Source organism: Bufo gargarizans, chromosome 6, assembly GCF_014858855.1.
Source record: "Bufo gargarizans isolate SCDJY-AF-19 chromosome 6, ASM1485885v1, whole genome shotgun sequence".
NCBI classification, from domain to species: domain Eukaryota; kingdom Metazoa; phylum Chordata; class Amphibia; order Anura; family Bufonidae; genus Bufo; species Bufo gargarizans.
Genome location: NC_058085.1, coordinates 146,881,872 through 146,905,851, shown reverse-complemented (window position 1 = coordinate 146,905,851; position 23,980 = coordinate 146,881,872). Strand labels below are relative to the sequence as shown.

Here is a 23,980-nt window from a genome sequence, read left to right as displayed (position 1 = left end):
AAAGAATAACGCTAGTGTGAAAGTACCGGTACTTATCTCTATACCCTGAGTTCACGCCTTCCAATAGGACAGGCTGAGTGTCTGCACAAACTCAACCTTCACTTCCTAAGACCGGGGCTCCTTGACAGCTCATGTATACCGCCCCCTTGTAGGAGGGCCCTAAGAAGATTGACAGGCGCAAATCAACGCCCATTCCACCCCAATCCCGGAAGCCGGGCGGTTTAAGTGCCTCTTGGCCACGCCCACCCTGGCGGTCCGCTCGTTTCATTGGCCTTGTCACTTTTGAGCGGCGTGTTTTAGTCACGCCCATTCAGCGCCGGCTGAGCGCCGAGGTCCCGAGCGCTTCCAGTTGAGAGATGGCGGCTACGGCAGGTAGATCTCGGCTGCTGGTGCTCTCAAGGAGCGTCGCGGGGCTGACCACGGGCTTTCCCGGACTTGGAGTCAGCAGACAGCGGCCTCACAGGACGGTGAGTCAGAGGCGACATTGACGGGATAGGAAGGAAAGTGTATGCGCTGTGCCCTGAGAAGGAGGGAGTCGCCCGGGGCGGGGTGTCCTGGGAACTCCCGTCTAGTGCTGCAGCGCTGGTTGCTTTAGTAACTAGTGGCGGTGTCCCCCCTCCTCCCCGGTGAGTGGGCGCAGGCTGGGGAGGGGAGGCTCCCTTGCTGCAGGGGATCCGCTGACAGTCCGTGTCTCTTCAGTGACAGCGCTCTGCAGTGCAGTTCATTGCCCCCGCACATGTGCTGTGTGACAGGCAGTGTGACAACTTTCTACTGCAGTGCCAGGACATCCCTGTGCCCCTCACCCACCCTGGAGTAGTATTCTCCTCACCTTGTCAGTGGTGACACGCTGATTACACCCGCCCCATGCTTCAGTCATTGATTTTCCCTATGATGCCAGTCACCTAATAATAATAATTTCCCAGGAGGCGGTTGGCACCGTGGTCTATGTTGGCATGTATGTCATTTAAGGACAAACACGATCAAGGGGCAATACCACCCTCCTCTGCTCCGCTGTATAGTAAAAGGTGCCAGCCCCAGCCCTGGCATTTGCTGTGTGCCCTGTGCTCACATGCCATGCTTGCAGCAAGCGGACAGACCGGTGAATGTGCGGCTGCAGATAAATGTGTAGCTAACCACGTTTGGATGAGATAACCCTGCTGGCTTGTCCCTTGCTCAGGACAGATGACGGGGGAGTTTTCTGGGGCCGCCCCCTGTCATTTATCGGATGTCGGATTCCCCTGTAGCTAACCATCCATGTCTGAGGAGTCACATAGGATATGTCTTCTAGAGCGAAAATCCAGCAGCGTAAATGGAATTTCTCAATATTTGATTAAAATGAATATGTAATCTTAATTTATTAATGGAGACTATGAAATTTGGAGCCCCCTGACGGATAATTGAAGTAGTAGTACCATTACATCTGTTAGGGCTCATGGGTGCACGTCAAACATCTGTAGAAATGTCCTATCCTTGTCCTCCAAACGGACTAGAACAGGACATGTAATAGGGGAACAAGCATACGGATTTGGACAGTGCGCGGTGTGTTGTCTGCATCTTTTGCGGCTCCGTTGAAATTAATGGGTCCACATCCGATCTGGATAAACGGACATACGGTCGTGAGGCCTTATCCGGAACGTTTTCTTATCAAGTACCTATGCGCCATAGCCTTCTCTCAGCTTTTCCTAGACCAGTGAAGACACGTTCAGCGGTCACGTGGCCTAGGCACAGCTCAGCCCCATAGACCACGTACAGCTATACAATGCTTGGTGAGCACGGAGAAGGCTGCGGCGCTCACAGGAGTGCTGGTGCCTTCTCCAACAGCTAATCGGTGGGAGTCCCGGGTGGCGGACCCCCACCGATCAGACACTGATGACCCATCCAGAGGATAGGTCGTCAGTATTAAAAGGGGTTTCCTCTGGATAGGTCATCAGTATCTGATCGGTAGTTGTCCGATACCCGGAGCCCCCGCCGATCGGCTGTTTTGAGAAGGTAGCGGAGCTCCTGTGAGCACAGCGCCATACATTGTATAGCAGCTCAGCCTCATTCACTTGAATAGGGCTGTGCTGCCCCTAGGCCACGTGATCGATAAATGTGACGTCATTGGCTTAGGAAAAGCAGAGGTCAGGCCACGGCGCTCACAGGAGCACCACTGCCTTCTCAAACAGCTGATCGGTGAGGGTCCTGGTTGTCGGACCCTCAATCAGATACTGATTGTTTTGCGGAAAAGAATATACGTTGATGCGATGGGACCTGCAAAAAGCACAGGATGCACACGGACCGCATCCTATATTTTTTTTTTTTCAGGTGGGTGTGTGTGGTGTGTTTTTTTTATAGCAAAAAGGATCCGGTCGTGTGAATAGCGCCTTAATGTAAGACACCTGTGATGGTGTCGGAAAAGGGATAGTCAGTTGTGATGCGCTTAAATATATATTTTTCTTTAGTGGGCTTCCCCTTTAAGTAAGGGATGCACTAGAAGTAACCCGGCGTGGGCAGGATGTGTTTGTAGTCTCCCACTGTTTGTATGTGTCAGTGTGGTTTTACAGGACAGCTGGCGGAGACCAATCGACGTCCGTAAATCCAGCGTAGCGCTGTCCAGGTGCTGGGATTTTGTACTCGCACTTTCCTGTCTGCATTCTGGCAGACTTGCATCTCTGAGCTATTTCTGGTAGGAAGCATCTCATTAATAAAATATGTCAGTATTAATATGGAATATCTTTTTGGCGGCGTGTTCGTGAATGAGGAGAGTGCTGCAGATGGAGCTGCTGTGGACAGGAAGAGGGACGCGTCCCAGAGCCGGGCAGGCTACTCAGCATCTTCTTGTCTGTGGTCATGGCCCAGCAGAATATTGGGTACATATTTGGACCTTTTACTGCATTCTAGTATAATAAATCTTCACAGGTTGGGCATGGAGAGGTTTAGGTTGCCCCTTTTGCATTGGGCCACCAGTGCATAAACGTAAATGTCCTCCCAGATATGTGTTGGGAAAACTGTGTCCTTAGAGGGGTATACCCAAATCATGACAGGGCACCCCAAGCTCATCCTTCCTGATTCAATCCCAGATATGTGTTGGGAGAACTGCGTCCTTAGAGGGGTATACCCAAATCATGACAGGGCACCCCAAGCTCATCCCGCCTGGTTCAATCCCAGATATATGGTGGGAGAACTGTGTCCTTAGAGGGGTATACCCAAATCATGACAGCTCATCCCGCCTGGTTCAATCCCAGATACGTAATGGGAGAACTGTGTCCTTGGAGGGGGGGGGGGTATACCCAAATCATGGCAGGGCACCCCAAGCTCATCCCGCCTGGTTCAGTCTCTGCTCTGTTATAAACCAAAGCTTTGGAGTTAGTGTGCACAGTGCCCAAGGCCATGCCCACATCCATGAGATGTTCTGTTTTTTGTCTCATCAGTTTATTGTATAAAAGCCCTTGGCATTGGGCCCCTAAATGATAGAACGTGGGACTGGCAAGGTAGATGGTGCTTTGTGGGTAGAACTTTATTGATGGGAGTTTTTAGCTCCTGGATCAGCTGCTAGGTCTCTGTATATGTTACTCGCTGCAGAATTAAATAGGTATTCCATTTATAACAAGTTATACCCTATCCACATCAGATCTGTGGACCTCCATCACAAGAACATTGTACCCATACCCTGTGGAGCCAATCTGAAATGGAGGGAGTGGCTTGTTGGAAAAGCAGTTATTCGCCCCATTCATTTCGATGAGGGGACATAGCCCTTATTCTCATGATTGGTAGGTGTCCCCGCAGCAGGACCCACACCAATCTGATGTTTATCTCCTATTCTGTGGATAGGGGATAACTTGTTAAACCGGGATACTACAGTACTTTAAAGGGAATCTGTCACCGGGATTTTGTGTATAGAGCTGAGGACATGGGTTGCTAGATGGCCGCTAGCACATCCGCAATACCCAGTCCCCATAGCTCTGTGTGCTTTTATTGTGGAAAACAACTGATTTGATACATATGCAAATTATCCTGAGATGAGTCAGAGTTTGAAAAATGACTCTTCTCTGGTCACACAAGTAAGATATGACTCTTTTATGTTAATTTGCATATGTATCAAATCATTTTTTTTACACAATAAAAGCACAGAGAGCTATGGGGACTGGATATTGCAGATGTGCTAGTGGTGATCTAGCAACCCATGTCCTCAGCTCTATACCCAAAATCCTGGTGACAGGTTCCCTTTAAGGCTCCGTTCTCTTCTGCGTCAGGCTTCAGGGACCTCTGTTGCCAATTCCATCAGATTTGATGGATAAAAATGATGCTGCATGCAGGACTTTTTTTTTTTTTTTTTTTTTTTTTTTTTTTTTTCTGGCAAAATGGCATACAACTCAACAGAACCCGACTGACCCCCGTATAAGTGAATATGGTCCATCAAGTCCAATTCATGAAACAGTGGTGGTGCTTATCTGCAAAAGTTGTCCATAGTTTAAGGCCAGGTTCTCACAAGTTTTCTCTGGGAAGCAAGCTCCATGTGGTGGCCACATTTACTGAACCGACCACTGCTTGTCTGACCAGAACTCTGCCCATTTACAAAGACCAACTTTTTACGCAAGTCTTTGTTTCCCTTCTACTTAGTCTGATTAGCTCACCATGCGCCTGCTATAAAGACTACTGCCATAAGCTGGCATATTGATGTTCATAAATGACCCCCAATGGCTTCTGATTTCCTGCCTAACTTCCAGTCTGCTGTACTGTAATCACAGCTATATATGACTACAGTTCAGTAGACCTGCAGTCAGGCAGGAACTCGCAGCATCATAAATCGTGACGATCCTGTGAGTTCTGGAGGAGTGCTCACTTCGGGAAATGTGGCCATCACATGAAGCATGTTTCCCCGACTGAACACACTCTTGTGCCTCTGGCACCTCTGACTACAACTCCCAGCATGCTCCATTCACTTCTATGAGAATGTTGTGAACAGACTAGCCAGTGTGCATGCTGGGTGCTGTTTCACAACATCTGGAGTGCCGGAAGTTGCTGACCCCTGTGGTCTGGAGGTAAAAACGAATACTACTGAAAATAATGGCATCCGTTTAAAAAAAGACTGATTAAAGTGTATATAAAACAGGTCATTTGACGAATGAAAGATACACGTTGACTGGTTGCTATGAGTAACTCCTCCATTTTTTTTTTTTTGCACCATTTTTGATACCGTATGTGTAAAGCTGGCACTGTAGAGGTAATCTGCTATATGTCAGGATGACACCTGCATGCCTGGCGAGAAAGTGCCTGTGTGTCACATCCAAGTGGCATCTCATTACCCGGCTAATTGTGACTACGGAACACGGAAACGTTTGTTTGTCTCAGAGCTGTGATTACAATGTGCGATGTGTACAGATCTTGTAACCCTCCATCTCCCATCCAGTGGCTGCTCTCACCGCAGGAGGAGCAAACGTGACCTGGGATGGTTGGATTGGAACCTCCTGGAGATGTGACTTGTGCTGTGACTTGTGTACTGTTGACGTCTTTAGCAAGATGTCTGTGCGGGGTGTGTAGTCTTTATTATTAGATACCACTGAGACTTTGGATGGAACATGTGAGCGAGCACAAGGTGGTAAATGATAGTGACACGTCAGAACTTTATTTCCATGACCTGCACCGATCAGTGATGATCTCAGATTAGTCCTAAGGATGGGCCATAAAGGTTTTATTCCTGGAAAACCCTTATAAGCAGAGCTCTCCGGCAGGCTGTTCCAGCAGAGAATAGCTTGCCAGAGTTCTCCGTATCCAGCATAGCCATATACTGCCGCCTGGCCCTATTGACTATAATGGGGTCCGGCAGAGATCTGACCGCTACCCTGCCGCACACAGCGTCTTTTGTCTGACCGATTCCTGGCTGGAACAGCCTGCTGGAGAGCACAGTCATAGATGTGAAACTAGCCTAAGGCTAGGGCTACACGGCAAAATGTGTCACGTGACGCATAGGGCACAACTACACTGCAACATAATGCATGATGTCGCGCGACAATTTTTATAATGATAGTCTATGGTGTCGCACTGCGACATGCTGTGACTGCGATGCGATGGTCGCAGAAACATCCATCTTGGATGGATTTTTTGCTACTGTCATTTCGCAATGCGACACCATAGACTGTCGTTATAAAAAATTGTCGCGCGACATTGGTGCGACAAAATGTCACGTGACACATGTCGTCGTGTAGCCCTAGCCTAAGGGTTTAGATGTTGATGACCTATCCCAGGTTCATCAGTATCTGATTGGGTCTGACACCCAGCACCTCCACCATCAGCTGGAAACCTAACAGTGGATGGAACTGGAAACAGAATGATGGGTGATCAATATGAAATCATGGGGGTCCACCAACCGCCACACCTATAAATCAGCTGTTAGCTGCAGGTTCTGTAAGTAATCAGTATACAGTGCCATCATCATGCACCCTGTCATGTCTGAAAAAAAAAAACGGGTCCACCAAATATGGTTACCTTATGTGTGCATTTTTTTCTACTGAACGCGATTATTCTTGTCTGCAAAACAGACCTGAATAAGACATGTTCTATAATTTGTGGAGGGGCCACATAGATCTGCCAAAAAATACGAATGTATCTTTGACCCAATATAAATGAATGGGTCAGTGTAATTTCCCCCCCAAAAAAGAATTGGGACAGCGCATAGATGAAAAGTGATTGGAAACTGAAAGCCGTACCAAAGAATGGCCACTACATTGTGTTGACCCAAACACTTTACTTCTGAAACCTGCTGCTGGCGCTTACTCCTTGTCGGTTGGGCTGCTGGGCGTTGGGCCTCCACTGATCTCATATTAATGATCTACCGCTACTAGAATTTTTTTACTGTAAACCAGAGATTCACTTTTAAAGGGGTTGTCCAGGTTCAGAGCTGAACCCGGACATATCCCCATTTTCACCCCGGCAGCCCCCCTGACATGAGCATCGGAGCAGTTCATGCTCTGATGCTCTCTTTTGCCCTGCGCTAAATCGCGCAGGGCAAAGGCATTTTTAAGAGTTCCGGTGACGAACTGGGGCTCTCCATGGGGCTGCCAGGAAGCCCGCTTACTTCACTGGCACTGATGTGTGGGCTTTAGCGCTCCCCTAGCCAGTAAAACAGCTAGGGCAGCGCTAAAGCCCGCTCATCAGAGCCGGTGACATTACCGAACACACTGCTGGGTGGAAGCCTCCGCCCGGCAGTGTGTTATGATAAACAAAAGAGCTTGTGCCCTGCGCGATCTAGCGCAGGGCAAGGGAGCACATCGGAGCATGAGATGCTCCGATGCTAGCCTCAGGGGTGCTGCCTGGGTGAAAATAAGGGTCTGTCCGGGTTCAGCTCTGAACCCGGACAACCCCTTTAAGGGTTGTCTCTCTCCTCTAACACTGGTGGAATATCTACCTCCAATGTCTGATGGTTATGGGACCCACATCTGTCTCTAGAATGGAGTTCCCAAAGTGAACAGAAGCTCACCGCGCTTGCAGAGCCACCCTTAAAGGGAACCTGTCACCGGGATTTTGTGTATAGAGCTGAGGACATGGGTTGCTAGATGGCCACTAGCACATCCAAATACCCAGTCCCCATAGCTCTGTGTGCTTTTATTGTGTCAAAAAACTGATTTGATACATATGCAAATTAACCTGAGATGAGTATGTGAGATGAGTCAGGGACAGGACTCAGCTCAGGTTAATTTGCATATGTATTAAATCATTTTTTTAAGACAATAAAAGCACACAGAGCTATGGGGACTGGGTATTGCGGATGTGCTAGCGGCCATCTAGCAACCCATGTCCTCAGCTCTATACACAAAATCCCGGTGACAGGTTCCCTTTAATTCATTTCTATGGGAGTTCTGAAGATAGCTGAGCACAGCTCTGCTCTTTTCAGCACCCCTACCTATGGGACTCGCGCCTGACATTGGTGGCATATCTTAGCAATATGACATCAATGTTGGAGGTGGGACATCCCCTTTAAGGAACATATGCTACAAGTCTCAACCAGACCCTATGGCCATCAGCTGGTCATATAGTACCTATTACCAGTCCATCTGCATGCTTATCTGATGAATGGGTCCTCCAAGGATTGGGAAGTCTACAGTGAATCAGACGTAGTGTACAAAGAACACTTAAACAGTAAAGGCTTAATGCACATCCAGCCCCAGGGACTATATGAATGGGCCAGTATAAATTGCTGAATGAGTTCCTATGCATTTGTCAGAGATTAGATTATATCGGATGTACGCCTGCATCCTGTACTTGATGTTTTTTATCTACACACTGACATTGTGACAAAACTGCAAATATGATGTTAAATTAGTTATCTAACTTCTGAAGAAAATTATAAAAACAGCTGCAAATGTTGCAACTCAAAATGGAGACGGTGCTCGCCTCTTATTTTCTCTGCCAATCCAGCGCTGGCACTGCAGTGGTCATATGCTGGCTACAATCAGAGGTCATGTGCCATACAACTGGCATCATAGAGTGTTAATGCCAGTAAATTGCTGCTCTTCATCCAGGGTTGTGGAGTCAGTTGGAAAAAAAGGTACCAACTCCAGCTTAAAAAAAAAAAAACACATTTATTAAGACTGGCGTTTTTAGAACGCCAGTCTTAATAACCCCTATAACTGGCAGTGGATTACCTATGTGTGCTCCACCTCTCTCCTTCCGCTGGCAAACATGAAATATTAATGGCTTCCGTGGCTTCCTATCCACGCTAGCAGTCTGCAAAGGTGCTGCTGGGTGTTACCAGTAGGGGGTGTGTCTTACTCTGTCAAATCAGTGCTGCAGGTGTCACTGTCCAGGGACACACCCCCAACTGGTAACACCCATCTACACCTTTACTGCAAGGAATGGCACAACATAGAGCCATAAGAATAGATGTTCCAGAATTGGTATAACATAGGGAATGCAAGTAGTTACTAAGACAGGCGTGTCAGGAACGGGGACAGGTCCTCTTTAAGTCAGTGCTGTCTGTGGGGACTATCAACAGCACATGTCCATGATCCAATTGTTGCTATAGAGGTTGTCACATTGGGTTGCGATTTTGGGGTACTTTCACACTAGCATTTAAGTTTTCCGGTATGGAGTTCCATCATAGGGGCTCAATACCGAAAAAAAAAAAAGCTTGTTTTATCCCCATTGTCAGTAGGCACAAAATTGAACTGAACAGAACGGACTGCTCCAAAATGTATTCCGTTTAGTTGCATTCCCATACCGGAGAGCAAACCGTAACATGTTGTATTTTGCTTTCCGTCCTGGGATGCGGAGCAAGACTGATCCGGCATTACCCCCAATGCAAGTCAATGGGGACGGATCAGTTTTGTCTGCCACAATAGAAAACTGATCCGTCCTGCATTGACATTCAATGGAAATAATACAACCGGATCCATCATAACAGATGGAGATGGTTGTATTATCAGTAGCCGTAGCCTGCCTGATCCAGCAAAAACGCTAGTGTGAAAGTAGCCTTAGGGTCCATTCACAAGTCCACAAAATGTGTCTGCATCCGTTACGCGATTTTGCCATTTTCAATGGGGCCGGAATGTGCTGTCCGGATCCGCACTTCCGTTCCTCAAAAAAATAGAACGTGTCCTATTCTTGTCCGCAATTGCAGACAAGAAAAGGCATTTTCTATGAGAGTGCCGGCGATGTGCGGTCCGCAAAATGTGGAACACACATTGCCGGTGTCTGTGTTTTGCAGATCCGCAAAACGCATACGGACATGTGAAAGGATCACACAGCACAAAGCTAAACTAGTACAATCTGTATTTTATTACATCTGTTACTGTATTAGCAAGAAAAAAAAAGTTTCAACATTCAGCAGAATTGTGTGGCGTTGTTGCATTTTTTTTTTATTATTTTTTTATTTTTTTGCAATAAAGGTTGGCAAATCCTACTGCGGCGGTTTTGCATGTTACGCATTGGAGACAGGTTTTCAATACAGGTGGAAGGAATCTCCAAGGCATTTTAGGAAAGTATATTGTTGTAGGATCTGGAGCAGGCAGTTGCTAGGATGCAAAACCTGGCATCAGTCTACAGGAGAATGAGTCTCCTCCTTGCCCAATTTTATATCCTAACTAGGTTAGCTGTGCACTTTCATGTCTGTACCCTGAGCAGGAGAAATTCCTCGTAGTATTCCCTTGATGTCACTGGAACTGGCAGAAGGTTTCATTTCTGTTCCGTGGGCTGCGGTAGAACACATCAAAAACACATGTTGACCGAGAAATGCCATTTGTAGAAATATTTTAGGTAGAGCAAAAGAAGTCCTAAAATGATCAGATACATCTACTTCCATCAGACTCGCTCTGTACACTAGGGTAATAAGGAAGGTTGGCTAACCCATTCTCACATGTTTTCTTGTGGACCATAGAGATATTAGCTTTTGGTGTAAAGGACCAGATAAGAGATCACCTTATTTCTGACTATTCGGAAGAAGCCAAGCATTGAGGTCCTTGACTAATCATCTGATGTAAAGAAGAGCCTGTAATGCTCGGGCGGTTGCTTTTGCTCTCTTGGGTTGAGGGCCTCATCTGTTTGGTAAGCCTCATGTTGTTGCTCAAGGAGAAAACTGAGATTTTGCCAAAGATCTTCAAGTGAGGTTGGATTTTGGTTGAGGAGAGGGCTTGGGTTAGGTTCTGCTGTGTTGGGTTTTGATAAGGGCTTCACAATGACCCTTTTTGGAGCAACACTTTTTTGATTCCTGCAAAAAGCAATGATTTGTAAATTGATAGATATGGTCCACACGAGCATATTGCAGACAGATTATGCATCCGTATTTCAGGCAAGTCTCCTGGCCCGACGACGGGTTTACAGACCTAAGCTTACAGCATCATAGTCAACTGCAATTGTGTGAGTCAAAGGGGCTCCGTCACCAGTGACCTCCCTATCAAACTGTTTGCATAGACTCGTAGCTGTGGTTAACCTGATTAACCCTTTAAGGACCAGCTCCTGCCTGATCAGCTGTAGGGGTCCGGCAGTCACTGGTAGCTGGACCCCTGCTGTATGCGCTGGCATCGGCGAAAACGCTGATGCCGGTGCATTAACCCTCGCATCGCCGACCGCGGCACATGCAGGATCCTGCGGTGTGGCCATCGGGACCCAATGGCAGGGAAGGCAGCCCGATGCCTTCCTTAGGCATCGTGGCTGCCTTCCGTGACAGCCTGTGAGATCCAGCCCCCTGGATCTCACAGGAAGCAGGCTGTAAGTGTATTACAGTGTTTAATGCACTTACATCCAATGCATTACAACAGAGAAGTATTGTGATGCATTATAAAGGGAATCAGACCCCTAAAAGTTGAAGTCCCAGAGTGGGACAAAAAATAAAGTTAAAAAAATAAAGTTTTACAAAAAAATAAATTTCAAGTAAAGAAAAAAAAAAAAAAAGCATCCTTTTCCCAAAATAAAGTAAAAAAGAAAAGTAGACATATTAGGTATCGCAGCATCCGTATCGACCAGCTCTAGAAAAATATCACATGACCTAACCCCTCAGGTGAACACCGTCAAAAGAATAAAATAAAAGCTGTGCTAAAAAAAAAAACTTTTAGTGATGTAAGGTGACAAAAAAAAAAAAAAAGTGCAACACCAAGCAATAAAAAATTGTACCAATCTTACTGTCACCTCATCCCGCAAAAAATGAGCCCCTACCTAAGACAATCGACTAAAAAAAAAAAAAAAAATATGGCTCTCAGACAATGGAGACACTAAAACATGATTTTTTTTTTAAGTAGACATATTAGGTATCGCCGCGTCCGTAACAACCTGCACTATAAAAATATGACCAAACCCCTCAGGTGAACAAAAACTAAAAACGGTGTAAAAAAAAGCCATTTTTATTTATTTATTTTTATCGCATCACAAAAAAGTGTAATACCAAGCGTTGTGCAACAAAGGCGTCATTGTTGCACTCAAACTCCACTCCTTTCTGTGGCCTGCCTCTCCCTCGTTGCTCTGATGGAAACGGTCAGGCAGTAGTAAAGCAGTTAGGAGAAGAGCTTGGGTGCAACAAGAGCAATGGTGACACCCTCCTTGCACCAAAAGCCTAATTTATGTAGTAAGAAAAAGTATCATAACTCTGGAAACTGAGCCTCGGATCAACAAACGGAAGACAGCATTTTAATTGGGTGATAAGGAGCTCACTGGTGTGATTCACTCTAAGGGCAGTTTCCAAAAATGGTGGCTTTACACCACCTGATTATCGAGGATGAACATTCATACCAACAATCTTTCCCGATTAATCTGCACGAAACATGCCTTTTTCTATTCTATATTTTTACTGGGCTCGTTTTCAGGGGGCTTAATGATGCCTTTTTAGATTTGATCTACAGTATTTTTCACCGTATAGGACGCACTGGCCCATAAGACGCACCTAGGTTTTGGAGGAGGATACACTTGGCGCTAAGTCATGCAGCCCCTACCCACTGGCAGGCAGGTCGTCTTTATCATTGTTTATCATTAGTCCCTGTTCATTACAGGGCAACTTCTTTGGGGGTCTTGTTGCGTCCTTTGATTCCACTGAACCATGGGTTGAGTCTAGTATAATTACACCCTTAGTCCTGTTCTTTTTTTGTGTATTTAGCTTACTATATACTCAGCATACCCTTAGATTGCCTGTTTCCCCAGAAGAGTTATTCCAACGAAACGTGGGACGTCGGGAACATCTTTCTAGGGTACATTAGGGATTCTGCCAGAGTCTAGGGACAGGTACCTGGACGGGGTCGCCCCTTTTGGGGCAGGTGCTCTGTATAGATAGGTAGGGCATTTCTAGCTCTCTCTCCATCTTTAAAGGGTAATATAGGGCCAGTTGTTCCTGCTACCGCTTTGTTACAAGTCACCAGGAATCACCCGTCCGTCTACCTGTGTTACAATCAAGAACCTCTAATTCGCCCAGCTGTATACAGACTACGTATCCAAGAGAGCACACTGGGGTACCAGTTTCAGTTTGGGGTCTGTGAATGATCCACATCCTACCAACTATCCATCACGTCTGGATTGGTGAGATTTGTTCCTTTTCTTTTTTTCCCATTACATTATTTTCTTTGGTCCCATTTACTTTGGGTAGTGTGCTACATGCTGTCTCAGCCAGGCGTACATTGAATTATTTGTGTATTGTATGTCTTTTTGGTGTGGAGATAGTTTTATGCGATTAATAGTATAAGTTTTAATTCCCTATACCCTGTTCCTGGGGTCTCTTTAGTTTTAGGAGGACAATAAGAAAAAAATATTTTTTTTATTAGACATCAGATCAACAATCGCACCCCCAATGTTAATCAGACCTCAGCTCACAGTCCCAGTCAGACCCCCAATGTTAATAAGACCACCAATCAGACCCATAATCAGATATCAGATCAGACCCCACAGCAGTGAAAGTCCCCCGATCAAACCTCAGATATGAGCCCCAATATAAAGAAGACCCCCCCCCCCCCCCCCCCCCATTCAGACCGCCACTGCTCAGATCAGACCCCCATGCCTCAGAGCAAATATAATTAAATAAATATCAACTTATCTCTCCTACTCCGGATGCTGTGGGTTCCCAGGATCCAGCGCTCTCTCTTCTTCCTGCTGCGGCTGTGCTGTGAACAGACAGTCACAGAGTGTCCCCACTCTGCGCAGTCACAGAAAGGCTGACAGCAGACGACCAGGAATCGGTGAGTACAGAGGCCGGAGAGCACTGCTGCTTCCTGGTCCTCCAGTACTAGTGAGCACTTCCATAATGAAAGTGCTCATTAGTATTCGCCCCATAAGATGCAGTGATGTCCCCCCCCCCCCCCCCCCACTTTGGGGGGAAAGGAGTGCGTCTTATGGGGTGAAAATTTTTTATTTTTTTTTTATTCGCACATTGATAGTGGTTGTCTCTAGTAGGTAACCCCTGCCATCGGAATTGTATTTTTTGTTTTGATTCTATATAATAATGCATCACTTTCCATCTCATTTTGGCTTCTTGCCTTTTTTATTTCCGTTTGCGTACCGTATACGGAACCATTCACTTCAATGGCTCCGCCCCCCAAAAAAACGGAAGGTACTCTGTATGCCTTCCTTTTTCTGTTCCGTTCAAAGAAAGAACATGTCCTATTATTGTCTGCATAACGGACAAGGATAGTACTGTTCTATCAGGGGCCAGCTGTTCCGTTCCGCAAATAACGGAATGCTCACGGACATAATCTGTATTTTTTGCGGACCGCCATACGGTCGTGTGCAAGAGGCCTTTATCTGCCCATAGATCACAATTGCCTTCCCGCACACACAATGCAGAGTGCCTGTCTCTTCAGCAGTACATTGTATTCCTCTCTCTATACTGCTCTAATGTGTGGGTGCATTATGAAATGCTGTAATAATCCTTGCGGGATTGAACTTGAATGGAAAATCAGAGCAGAGCAATTATACTCTGGCGTGTTGGATTCTATGCCAGTTAAAGCAGTGTTGACATAATGAGCATATTGGAAAATGTACATTTCCTATATTATTGCAAATCTGGTTTCTGTCATCTCTAGGGCTTGCGCTCTAGCACTTTTACAAAAGACACCGCTGCTCATTACCTTGGAATTGTTCAAGAGAAGTCTAGCTGAAAGGAACTTGCCAGGGTTTTCTTGAAAGTGTGATTCAAAGCACTCCAAAAAAATATACTAAATATCAATTATTTTATTCTTGGATTTTTTTTATTTATTTTTCTACTTTTAATGTTCTGCATTTTAAGGAGTTCTGTCTGGGTTATATAAAAACTCAAGCATCCCTGTAAATGGCTTAAAATAACAAATGAATGTTTACTTGCCCGTTTTCTCCCCTGCTTCTTCCAGTGCTGAACTTTCATCCTCCCGCTGCTGATGTCATCTTTCTGGCTGCAGCGGCGTCGTTCCGTGCACATAGGTCACCGCTGCAGCCAATCACTGGCCTCAGTAGTGCGCAGGACATCTCCACTGAGACCAGTGATTGATTTCATCGTGACCTGTGTGCACAGAACATCACCGCAGCTAGAGGTCGCACTATGTTTTTTCCAGATGAGTAAAAATAATTCAAATGCATAATACGTAGGCCTACACTTGCTCACATCTGCGTTTGGAGCCTCTGTTGCAGATACTGTCGAAAGGCCACACAAAAAAGCCTTGTATGCAGCACTTTTTTTGTCTGGTAAAAAGCCGGGATCCAGAACAGAAACTGAATGGATCTCATCATAGTCGGCGGAGTCTGCTGAACATTGCAGGATGGAAAAACGTGGTACAAAACGCTTTCCCATCCTGCAGAGTTCTGCAAAAAAGTTATCTTATACGGTTTTTGGAACAACAGAAATAAATGGCGCCGATGTCAGCGTGGCGTAAGAGGTGGATATTTATGCAGGGAACCATTACTAATCTAAATGCCATCAGGCAATTCTAGCCAAGTGATAAAGTCCAGTCCAATATAGTGGAATAAACCCTGTACTTTATCACTTGGGTGTAATAGCCTGTCTGCATTCACTATCAGTGTGAGATGTATGTGGTGCAGTGATGATCACACACTGCATTACACACTACTGTCACCTTGGTGTCCGGGGCTTTTTGTCACCTCTGAGGAGTCCTTCAGCTCCTCCGCCACCATGTTTCCCGGGGTCCTTGTCCACAGCGCGCCCGCTCTCCTTGCTCTAGAAACTCCGGGCAGCCGGCCCCTCCTCCTTCCAGCTTCCCCTGCTGCTCGGCACTGTGCTCCGGCGCCTGCCCAAACCAACCAATAGTAAGCTTTGCTGTTGGTCATCTCGAGCACAGACTTTTTCCAGGGAGTAATATGGCCTGAACGCCTGAATGACGCTTGTACAGGCTTTATTGCGACCTCTGACCACAGCCGTGAGAAGCGGGGCTCAGAGCAGAAAGAAGCGGCAAAAAAATGCATGAGTATCTATTCATTTGTTGCTTGAGACCATTTACATGGGTGGTTTTAGTTTTTAAATAACTCTGACAACCCCTTAAAACCTTCTAAACTTAATGGGAGACTATTTCATTTGCATTATGTCCACTTTGTGCCACTGTCATGAGACACTAGTGGCAGAAAGGACCCGTCTCCTCTCCTGAGATGTCTGTTTTAGTAATTGCTTGCATTCCCCATGTAATAACAATTCTGGAGCATCTATTCCTATGACTCTATGATGTGATCCTTCCTTTATTAGTTCTGCTAGAAGTTACAAATGAACTGCTAGCAGTTTACAATACCGGTTTAGGGCTTGTTCACATGAACGTATGGGTTCCGTTGCCGTATTGCGGACCGCCTATGTGGATCCGCAATAAAGGGACACCGTTCTGTGTGCATTCCGCATCATGGATGCAGACCCGTTCACTTGAATGGGTCCTCAAATCCAGAGATGCGGAACGGAAACCTACGGAAGCACTACAAAGTGCTTCTGTGGGGTTCTATTCCGTACAAAGATAGAACATGTCCTATCTTTTTGCGGAGCAGAGGGATGCAGACCCATTCAAGTTGAATGGGTCTGAATCTGTCCCGGAGGCCTCACAAACTTTCTCCGTACATTGCGGCCTCAATGCACGGAACGAAACCCATAGGTTGGTGTGAACGAGCCCTTAGATGGGTGTCACCAGTTGGGGGCGTGTCCCTGCACAGTATGACACTGGAAACCCTGATTGGATAGTGTCGGACTGTGCATCGACACACCTCCAACTGGTAACACTCCTGGACTTTCATTGCACACTGCGAGTAATTCACTCGTAACGTCTAGCAGCAATGGCACAACATAGTCATAAGAATAGATGCTCCAGAATTATTACACTGGGGAATGCAAGTAGTTAATAAAACGGGCATGTCAGGAGAGGTGACAGGTCTTCTTTAGGGTCCATTCACATGTTCGTAGTGTATTGCGGATCCGAAAGCCAGCACCCCCATAGAACTGCCTATTCTTGTCCGCAATTGTGGACAAGAATAGAGGACATGTTCTATTTTTTTCGGAGGCCGCGAACCGTAAATGCGGATGCGGAGAGCACATAGCCCCTATAGGGAATGAATGGGTCCGCAACGGATGCGGGCCACACTTGCAGACGTGTGAATTGATCCTTTAGAAGCCAGTGGGCCGGCTATGCACCACTTTAACCTTGCTCAGCTGAATTCCTGAGTGGCTGTCCTCAAGAGCAATCTCCTTAATGTTGTGTGGACTGGTGACTGACCAGTCTCTTAATTGGCATCTTATAGCTGCCATTGTCTCAGTTTAGGCTCTCTCGTGTCCATTTGCTGTGGACCTTTTAATATTTTAAAGGCATTAAGAATTAAAGGGTGCTTGCACTGGAAGTCAAAAGAATTGTTTGGAAATAGGAGTTCTTTTGTTGATTTTTGACCAAGGGATGCTGTACATTACTTGTCTATGGAAATGGCAAAATAGCCTAAAACTGTAAAACAGAACATCAAAGATGTATGTAGTGCCCACAATATACTGTTTAAGGCTACATGCACACGACAGTGTGCCCCCCTGTGGCCGTATTGCAGCCCGCATACAGCGGGTCTGCAATACACGGGCACAGGCCGTGTGCATTCCGCATCACAGATCGCGGACCCATTCACTTGAATGGGTCCGCAATCACCGAGATACGGAACGGAGGCATGAATCGGAACCCCACGGAAGCACTACGGAGTGATTCCGTGGTCTTTTTGGCCGTGCCTCCGCACCGCAAAAAAGTATCACGTGCTGTACTTTTTGCGGCTCGTCGGATGCGGACCTCATTCAGGTCATATCTTTGAAATTAAAAGAGAATTCTACTAGGAGCCATGGACTTCTGACTAATATCTGAGCCTCATTCCCTAAAATTCTTTAAAAAATGCATGTTAATCTACCTTTGTCACTTGCAGGCCATGGGCAGTATTGCTATACAGCAGTTTCTGAGCATCCAGCTATCCACTTGAAAAGCCTGTTAGGATGTAGCTTTCAGCCCCTAATTTTGACTTTGTAATGTGAAATTTACAGTTGAGTGCTGTGTGCTTTTTAGCAGCTTCATTCAATAAATTGCAGTCTACAAATCCATTGATTTTACTATGGGGAGTAAGAGGAGACAGATTTACTGCAGCCCTTTACTTCCTCCCTGCTGTTTTCAGCTGCAGAACTCAAAAGTGAGAATATCCACTGTACCAATGTAGCATTAACATATATGGGTGTTTGTGCCATTTATACTGAACGTTGCTATCGCTTGCAGCTATGACACTGGAGTCCCTTATTATCACTCACTCCTACCTCCTGTGATACCATATATATCTGTACATATATGGCTGCAGAGTATCATCCTTATTAGTGAAACATTTCTATCTATTCCGAGTAATACACAAAGTTATAGACTGGGTATCTCTGGTTGTGAATGTTTGAAGGCTTTATGTTAAAGATATTGTTAAAGTTATTTTTATTGATGACCCATCCTCAGGATAGGTTATCAATATCAGATCAGCGTAGAGTTGTCACGATTCCAAAATTTTGATTCGATACCATAAAAAAGTATTGCAATACTTGATACCATTCAATACCACACAAAAAAGCTGTGTGCATTCCGCATTTTATGGAACGTACGGCCCATAATCGAACAGTGCTAGCCTATTTTTTTGGGGGGGACAAGGTGACTTAAAAACAGGTGTATGTGTGTGTATATATGTATATATAATATAATTTTTTATTTATTCCCCCCCCAAAAGTAATGATCATTATTAAAAGCAATATCATCAATGATCCATAATATACAGGACAGTCATCATGTGTACAATGTATTACAAATAATATCCTGAACATGTAATACCAATAACTAACATACAATACCCCCTCCCCCCGGCTTTTATATTTTAATAGTTTGGACTTTTCAGACGTGGCGATATGTAATGTGTTTTATTTATTGTTTATATATTTTATATGTAAAATTGGGAAAGGGGGCAATTTATACTTAATTTTTATTTTTTTTACTTTTTATTTAATAACTTTTTCCCCCCTTAGGGGCTAGAACCTGGGATCTTTTAATCCCTTGTCCTTTTCACCCTAATAGAGCTCTATTGGGGTGAATAGGACTTCACACTGTCCCTGCTGTCCTTTGCATAGTGCACACAGCAGCAGGGAGTTTACCGTGTTTTTAATGGTGTGGGGGCGCACTGCTCCACCAATGAAGATAATTAACGTTTAATACAGATAAAGGAGGCGGGTGCCAGCGGCAGAATCGCATAGCCAGTGCCCGACCTTTTATTGCAGGGAGGGGCGATCAGCAGTAGTTAACCCCTCAGGTGTGGCACCTGAGCCGGCCGCTTTACTCTCTCTGCGCATGTGCACACGATGGAGAAGCCCTGCGCAGAGAGAGGAAAGCGGCTGGCTGAGTGCGGGAGCTGGATACGGGATCGCGCAGTGACAAGGAGCACACTGCACATACGCGAGGCTTTCAGGATGTCAATCACAGTGAAGGGAGGACGGGTAAGGAGCTGGCTTAGCTTGACTAGAAGCGAGGCGGCCGCTGCCCCCTTGACTTCAAGCTGACTCTGAGGATAGCGAAAAACACTGAATAAGGCTACATGCACACGACCGTATGTGTTTTGCGGATCCATTGTAACAATGCCTAAAACGGACAAGAGTAGGACATGTTCTGTTTTTTTTTTTTTGCGGGGCTACGGAACAGACATACAGATGCGGACAGCACACGGTGTGCTGTCCACATTTTTTGCGGACCCATTGAAATGAATGGGTCTGCATCCTATCCGCAAAAAAACTGAATGGAAACAAACAACGTTCTTGTTTTATGTAGCCTCAAACAGCTTTTTTTTTATAAAGTATACAACATCCAGTGGAGGAATGAAAAACCTGATTAGGAACACACTGGGGGCTACTGTAAGATAATGATGTCGGTTTAAAATGTGTTTTGAAGGCGACAGGTTTCCTTAAATTCCTGTGTAATGTCTCACACATGGGAAAAATGCACAGAAATGTATGTAAACCCACTCTAAACATGACATGCTTGTTATCTGGGATAACCAGGCGAACCTCGTTGCTGCATATATCTTGGTAAGTGGGTGTTCACACTAGGACGAGTCCTTTGAGCCCCTCCTTACATGCTGAAATCCGTTCACACTTTTATTGCTGCTCTTCGCCTCCTTGGGACGCTGCCAGCTGCTGACGAGACAACAGAGCGAATGCATTACACACAAAGTAGTGAGAGTATGGAAATTTGGGTCAGGCGCTGCCTTACTTACCATATTCCCTCTCTTCAGTCTTCACATATTAGGATAAAGGTGGGGGGGATTCTCTGCTCATACTATAAATATGAATGCGTGCTAGGTAAGAGCTTCCCGACCTCTAGCGCTGAACCGCATTTAGTACTGACAGCGACAAGAATTATGTCTGTGATATAGGTCTGCAACCTTATCGCTCTCCTCCCAGCAAGCATCTGCAATATAGGTTCTCATTTCTCTAGAGAAGCCTAGACAGGACAATCATTACTGGTAAATATGAGACTAGCCCCAGAAATAAAGCCATATGAGCAGGTCTACTTCATGTTCATATGGACTTGTATAGTTTTGGAGGGACGGTAAGAATTTTTTTTTGTCTTGAGGGTCCAAAGGAGTGGAAGGTTTATTATAGTTTGTCATTTCTGATGTTCTAAGGTGGTGCCACCTTCTTTGGTGGGGGTTGTCCCACAAAAAATATTCTACATTTTTCAAACCAGCACCTGGATCTGAGTAGTTTTGTAATTGCATGGCATCAAAAATATAGTATAGCCACTGAGCTATTCAATAAAATGTATATGTATAAATGCATTATTAGGAAATTTGTATATGCAGTGGCCCAATTTATTTGAGGTTGGAATATTTGAATGGGAAGGCCCGAAAGAATATACCGTATATATTTTTTTCCTCCCCCCAAAATGTGGCCTTGCCTTCCAAATTCTGAAACCCCTAGTTTCATGTGGTGCTTGAATTTCATGACCACCAGGGACGCCACATTCCTGGCAACAGTGAAGAAGGGCAGATAAATCAACGCATATTCACCGTTTTTTCTTGCGTAACCACACGCACAAGCCATATTTACAGACCACTGTCACTTTTTGCACCACAAAGTAATGAGTTAGAAAAGGTTGGCCGACTTCAGAACAAGAGTTTTAGGCCTGTATTATACTGGCTGAGACTGAGGAACATGTCCTTCCTGACAATCAACTCACCTGCAGGTCTACAACAGGTCTGACCTGACATTGTTTCTCCCACCACAGATGAGTCAACAGGTTCATACGGTGCCCCACTAATAGTCAATCTCCCTCACAGCCATTTGTAAAAAGAAAACTTTAAATGCATGTCTTTGGACATGGTTGCCAAATGTAGGTGGGTTTCCATCCACTCCATTTAACAGCTTTTGTAGAGATGGCTTTAGGGAACCAAAGTTGTAGGATTTTGATCTCTATAGCTTTTCAGTTTGACCCTGTGTGATTATGCTATGGTTATGGCCCTCAAAGCTATCATTTATTATAGGAACTACATTTCTTGATGGTGCTCCACTTCAAAACCTGGTGTTACTTAAAGGGAACCTGTCACCGGGATTTGGGTTATAGAGCTGAGGACATGGGTTGCTAGATGGCCGCTAGCACATCCACAATACCCAGTCCCCATAGCTCTGTGTGCTTTTATTGTGTAAAAAAGCTGATTTGATACATATGCAAATTAACTTGAGATGAGTCCTGTCCCTGACTCATCTCACGTACAGGACTCATCTCAGGGTAATTTGCATATGTATCAAATCATTTTTTTTACACAATAAAGGCACACAGAGCTATGGGGACTGGGTATTGCGGATGTGCTAGCTGCCATCTAGCAACCCATGTCCTCAGCTCTATGCACAAAATCCCGGTGACAGGTTCCCTTTAACACCATAGACTAGATTTGGGTTCCTTAAAGTGAACAAGTCATGTTGGACATGCAGGCCACAAGATATCGAGCAGGAGGAGTGTGTATGTATATATATATATATATATATATATATATATATAATGTGTGTGTGTGTGTGTGTTATGGTTTTCATGTTCATTCTGGGATTAGGATTCCAGTGGGTGGTCCTTCTCAGTGAATTGCAGCCTGAATACACGTACATACAGTGGTAACAATCAATCGTGGGTTCCAAAGCATAGAAAAAGCAGGGATTAAAATGCAAAAAAAAATACAGGTTATACTAAATCTTTTTCCAAAAACTACATGTCAATCTGCTCTGCTCCTCCTGCTCTATAACATGCTGACTGTGGATCAAACTTGGTTGCAGGAGTTCAAAATGATAAATTACACATGGAGTTCAGGTCTTGTGGAGGCTTTTGGAGGCCACCGACCTATAACCTTCACGGTAATGGAAACATGTTCTGTGTACAGGATGGTGTACTTCATAATTAAAAGTTTTAATTTTAAAGTGTCAAGAGCATATGCCAAAACCAGGCAGATGTCTGATCTGAGCAGTGCAGATGTCACGTACAAATGTCTTTCACAAAAGCATGTAAGATGTTGGCTGTAGGCCACTTTACATTCAGGCAAATTTATTTCAATCTGCCTTGTAAATGAGTCTTTCTACCTGCTTTACTGAGATGCTGTGTGCATATACAAGGTGTGTGTGTGTGTGTGTGTGTGTGGGAGAAGTGAAAAATAGCCAGCAGCACTCCAAATCAATTCAAATGTTGAAGATTTATTGGACCCAAAATCAAGCGACGTTTCAACAGCTTGTTGCTGTCTTTATCAAGCACATAGCTTAGATTTTGGATTTACGGGACACTGTGCCCGGCTATCATACGTGCTGTGACATGTGGATGGCCGTGCGACATTGCTCTAGGACCCAATTTTTTTATAATATCGGGTTCCATGGACTAATAGTCCTATTCAGATGACTTTGATCATGTGGTATCTGTTGGGAGGCACCCAGTACCGTTCTGACATGCGCATAGTGCATTTGATCCAGTTTCGCCCATCTTAGCTGTGGGTGTTAGTCAGCCGCTCGAGGACGGAGATATCGCGATATTTGATATTTTCGCGCATGCGCTAATTATGTATAGTATTTCCACGCATGCGCAAATCGTGTATGGGGACGCCAAGGAGCACAATCAACGCCAAACATGCAGCTGCCCACCTGACAGTGAGTTTTTTTAATTCACCTCATTAGGGTAATCACTGACACTCATTATGATATATTTCATATAAATCACGATATGTGGAATTAATGTTTTAGTCCGATGCACTGTTTTTGCCAAATGAGGCCAATCTGATATATGTATTTTTCATGATCACATGTATTGTTCGATCACTGTACATTCACTGTATGATGTTTAATTGATGTTAATCTATTTTTGATTGATGCTCTTATTTAAAGTGTGTCTGTAACACATGTGCACTGTGCTTGATAAAGACAGCAACAAGCTGTTGAAACGTCGCCTGATTTTGGGTCCAATAAATCTTCAACATTTGAATTGATTTGGAGTGCTGCTGGCTATTTTTCACTTCTAGTACATTGGACCTAGGTGCTGGTCCACACTGGCCGGACGTGCACCCCCTGCTTATACAGTGTGCTGCCTCCTCACTTTCTTCAAAGTGTATGTGTGTGTGTGTGTGTGTGTGTGTGTGTGTGTGTGTGTGTGTATATATATATATATATATATATATATTAGGGGTGCACCGAAATGAAAATTCTGGTCCGAAACCGAAAATTCAGGATACCCCTTAACCGAAACTGCCTTTTTGCCCAAATACTTTTAAAAGACCCCCCACCCCATAACAGTGCCATCCAAAGACCCCCCCCACCTCATAACAGTGCCATCCACAGACCCCCACCCACCCCATAACAGTGCCATCCACAGCCCCCCCCCCCCCATTGTACAATTAATAGAAAATAGCGGGGAGGGACTGGGAGGAGGAGCTGGGGGCCGGTGCGTTCACTGTGCTCCGGCCCCCAGCTCCAGTAGTTATAAAATGTTGTACAATTAATAAGGATTCTATTCATGAGGCCCCCTCTGAAGTAGAACATTCAATACAGCCACATCCTACTCACAGGGCTGTTATCTTA

The 23,980-nt window shown here is 45.1% G+C and overlaps 1 protein-coding gene across 1 annotated transcript in view; it reads left to right on the top strand.

Moving 5' to 3' along the window:
- Nucleotides 1-316: 316 nt before the first annotated feature.
- The window catches only part of MCU (mitochondrial calcium uniporter), a 102,757-nt gene continuing 79,093 nt past the window's right edge, over nt 317-23,980 (top strand). The window contains exon 1 of the mRNA XM_044298881.1: nt 317-467. Coding sequence (XP_044154816.1) covers nt 357-467 — 111 coding nt within the window. The 5' untranslated portion in view covers nt 317-356. The remainder of the gene's footprint in view (nt 468-23,980) is intronic.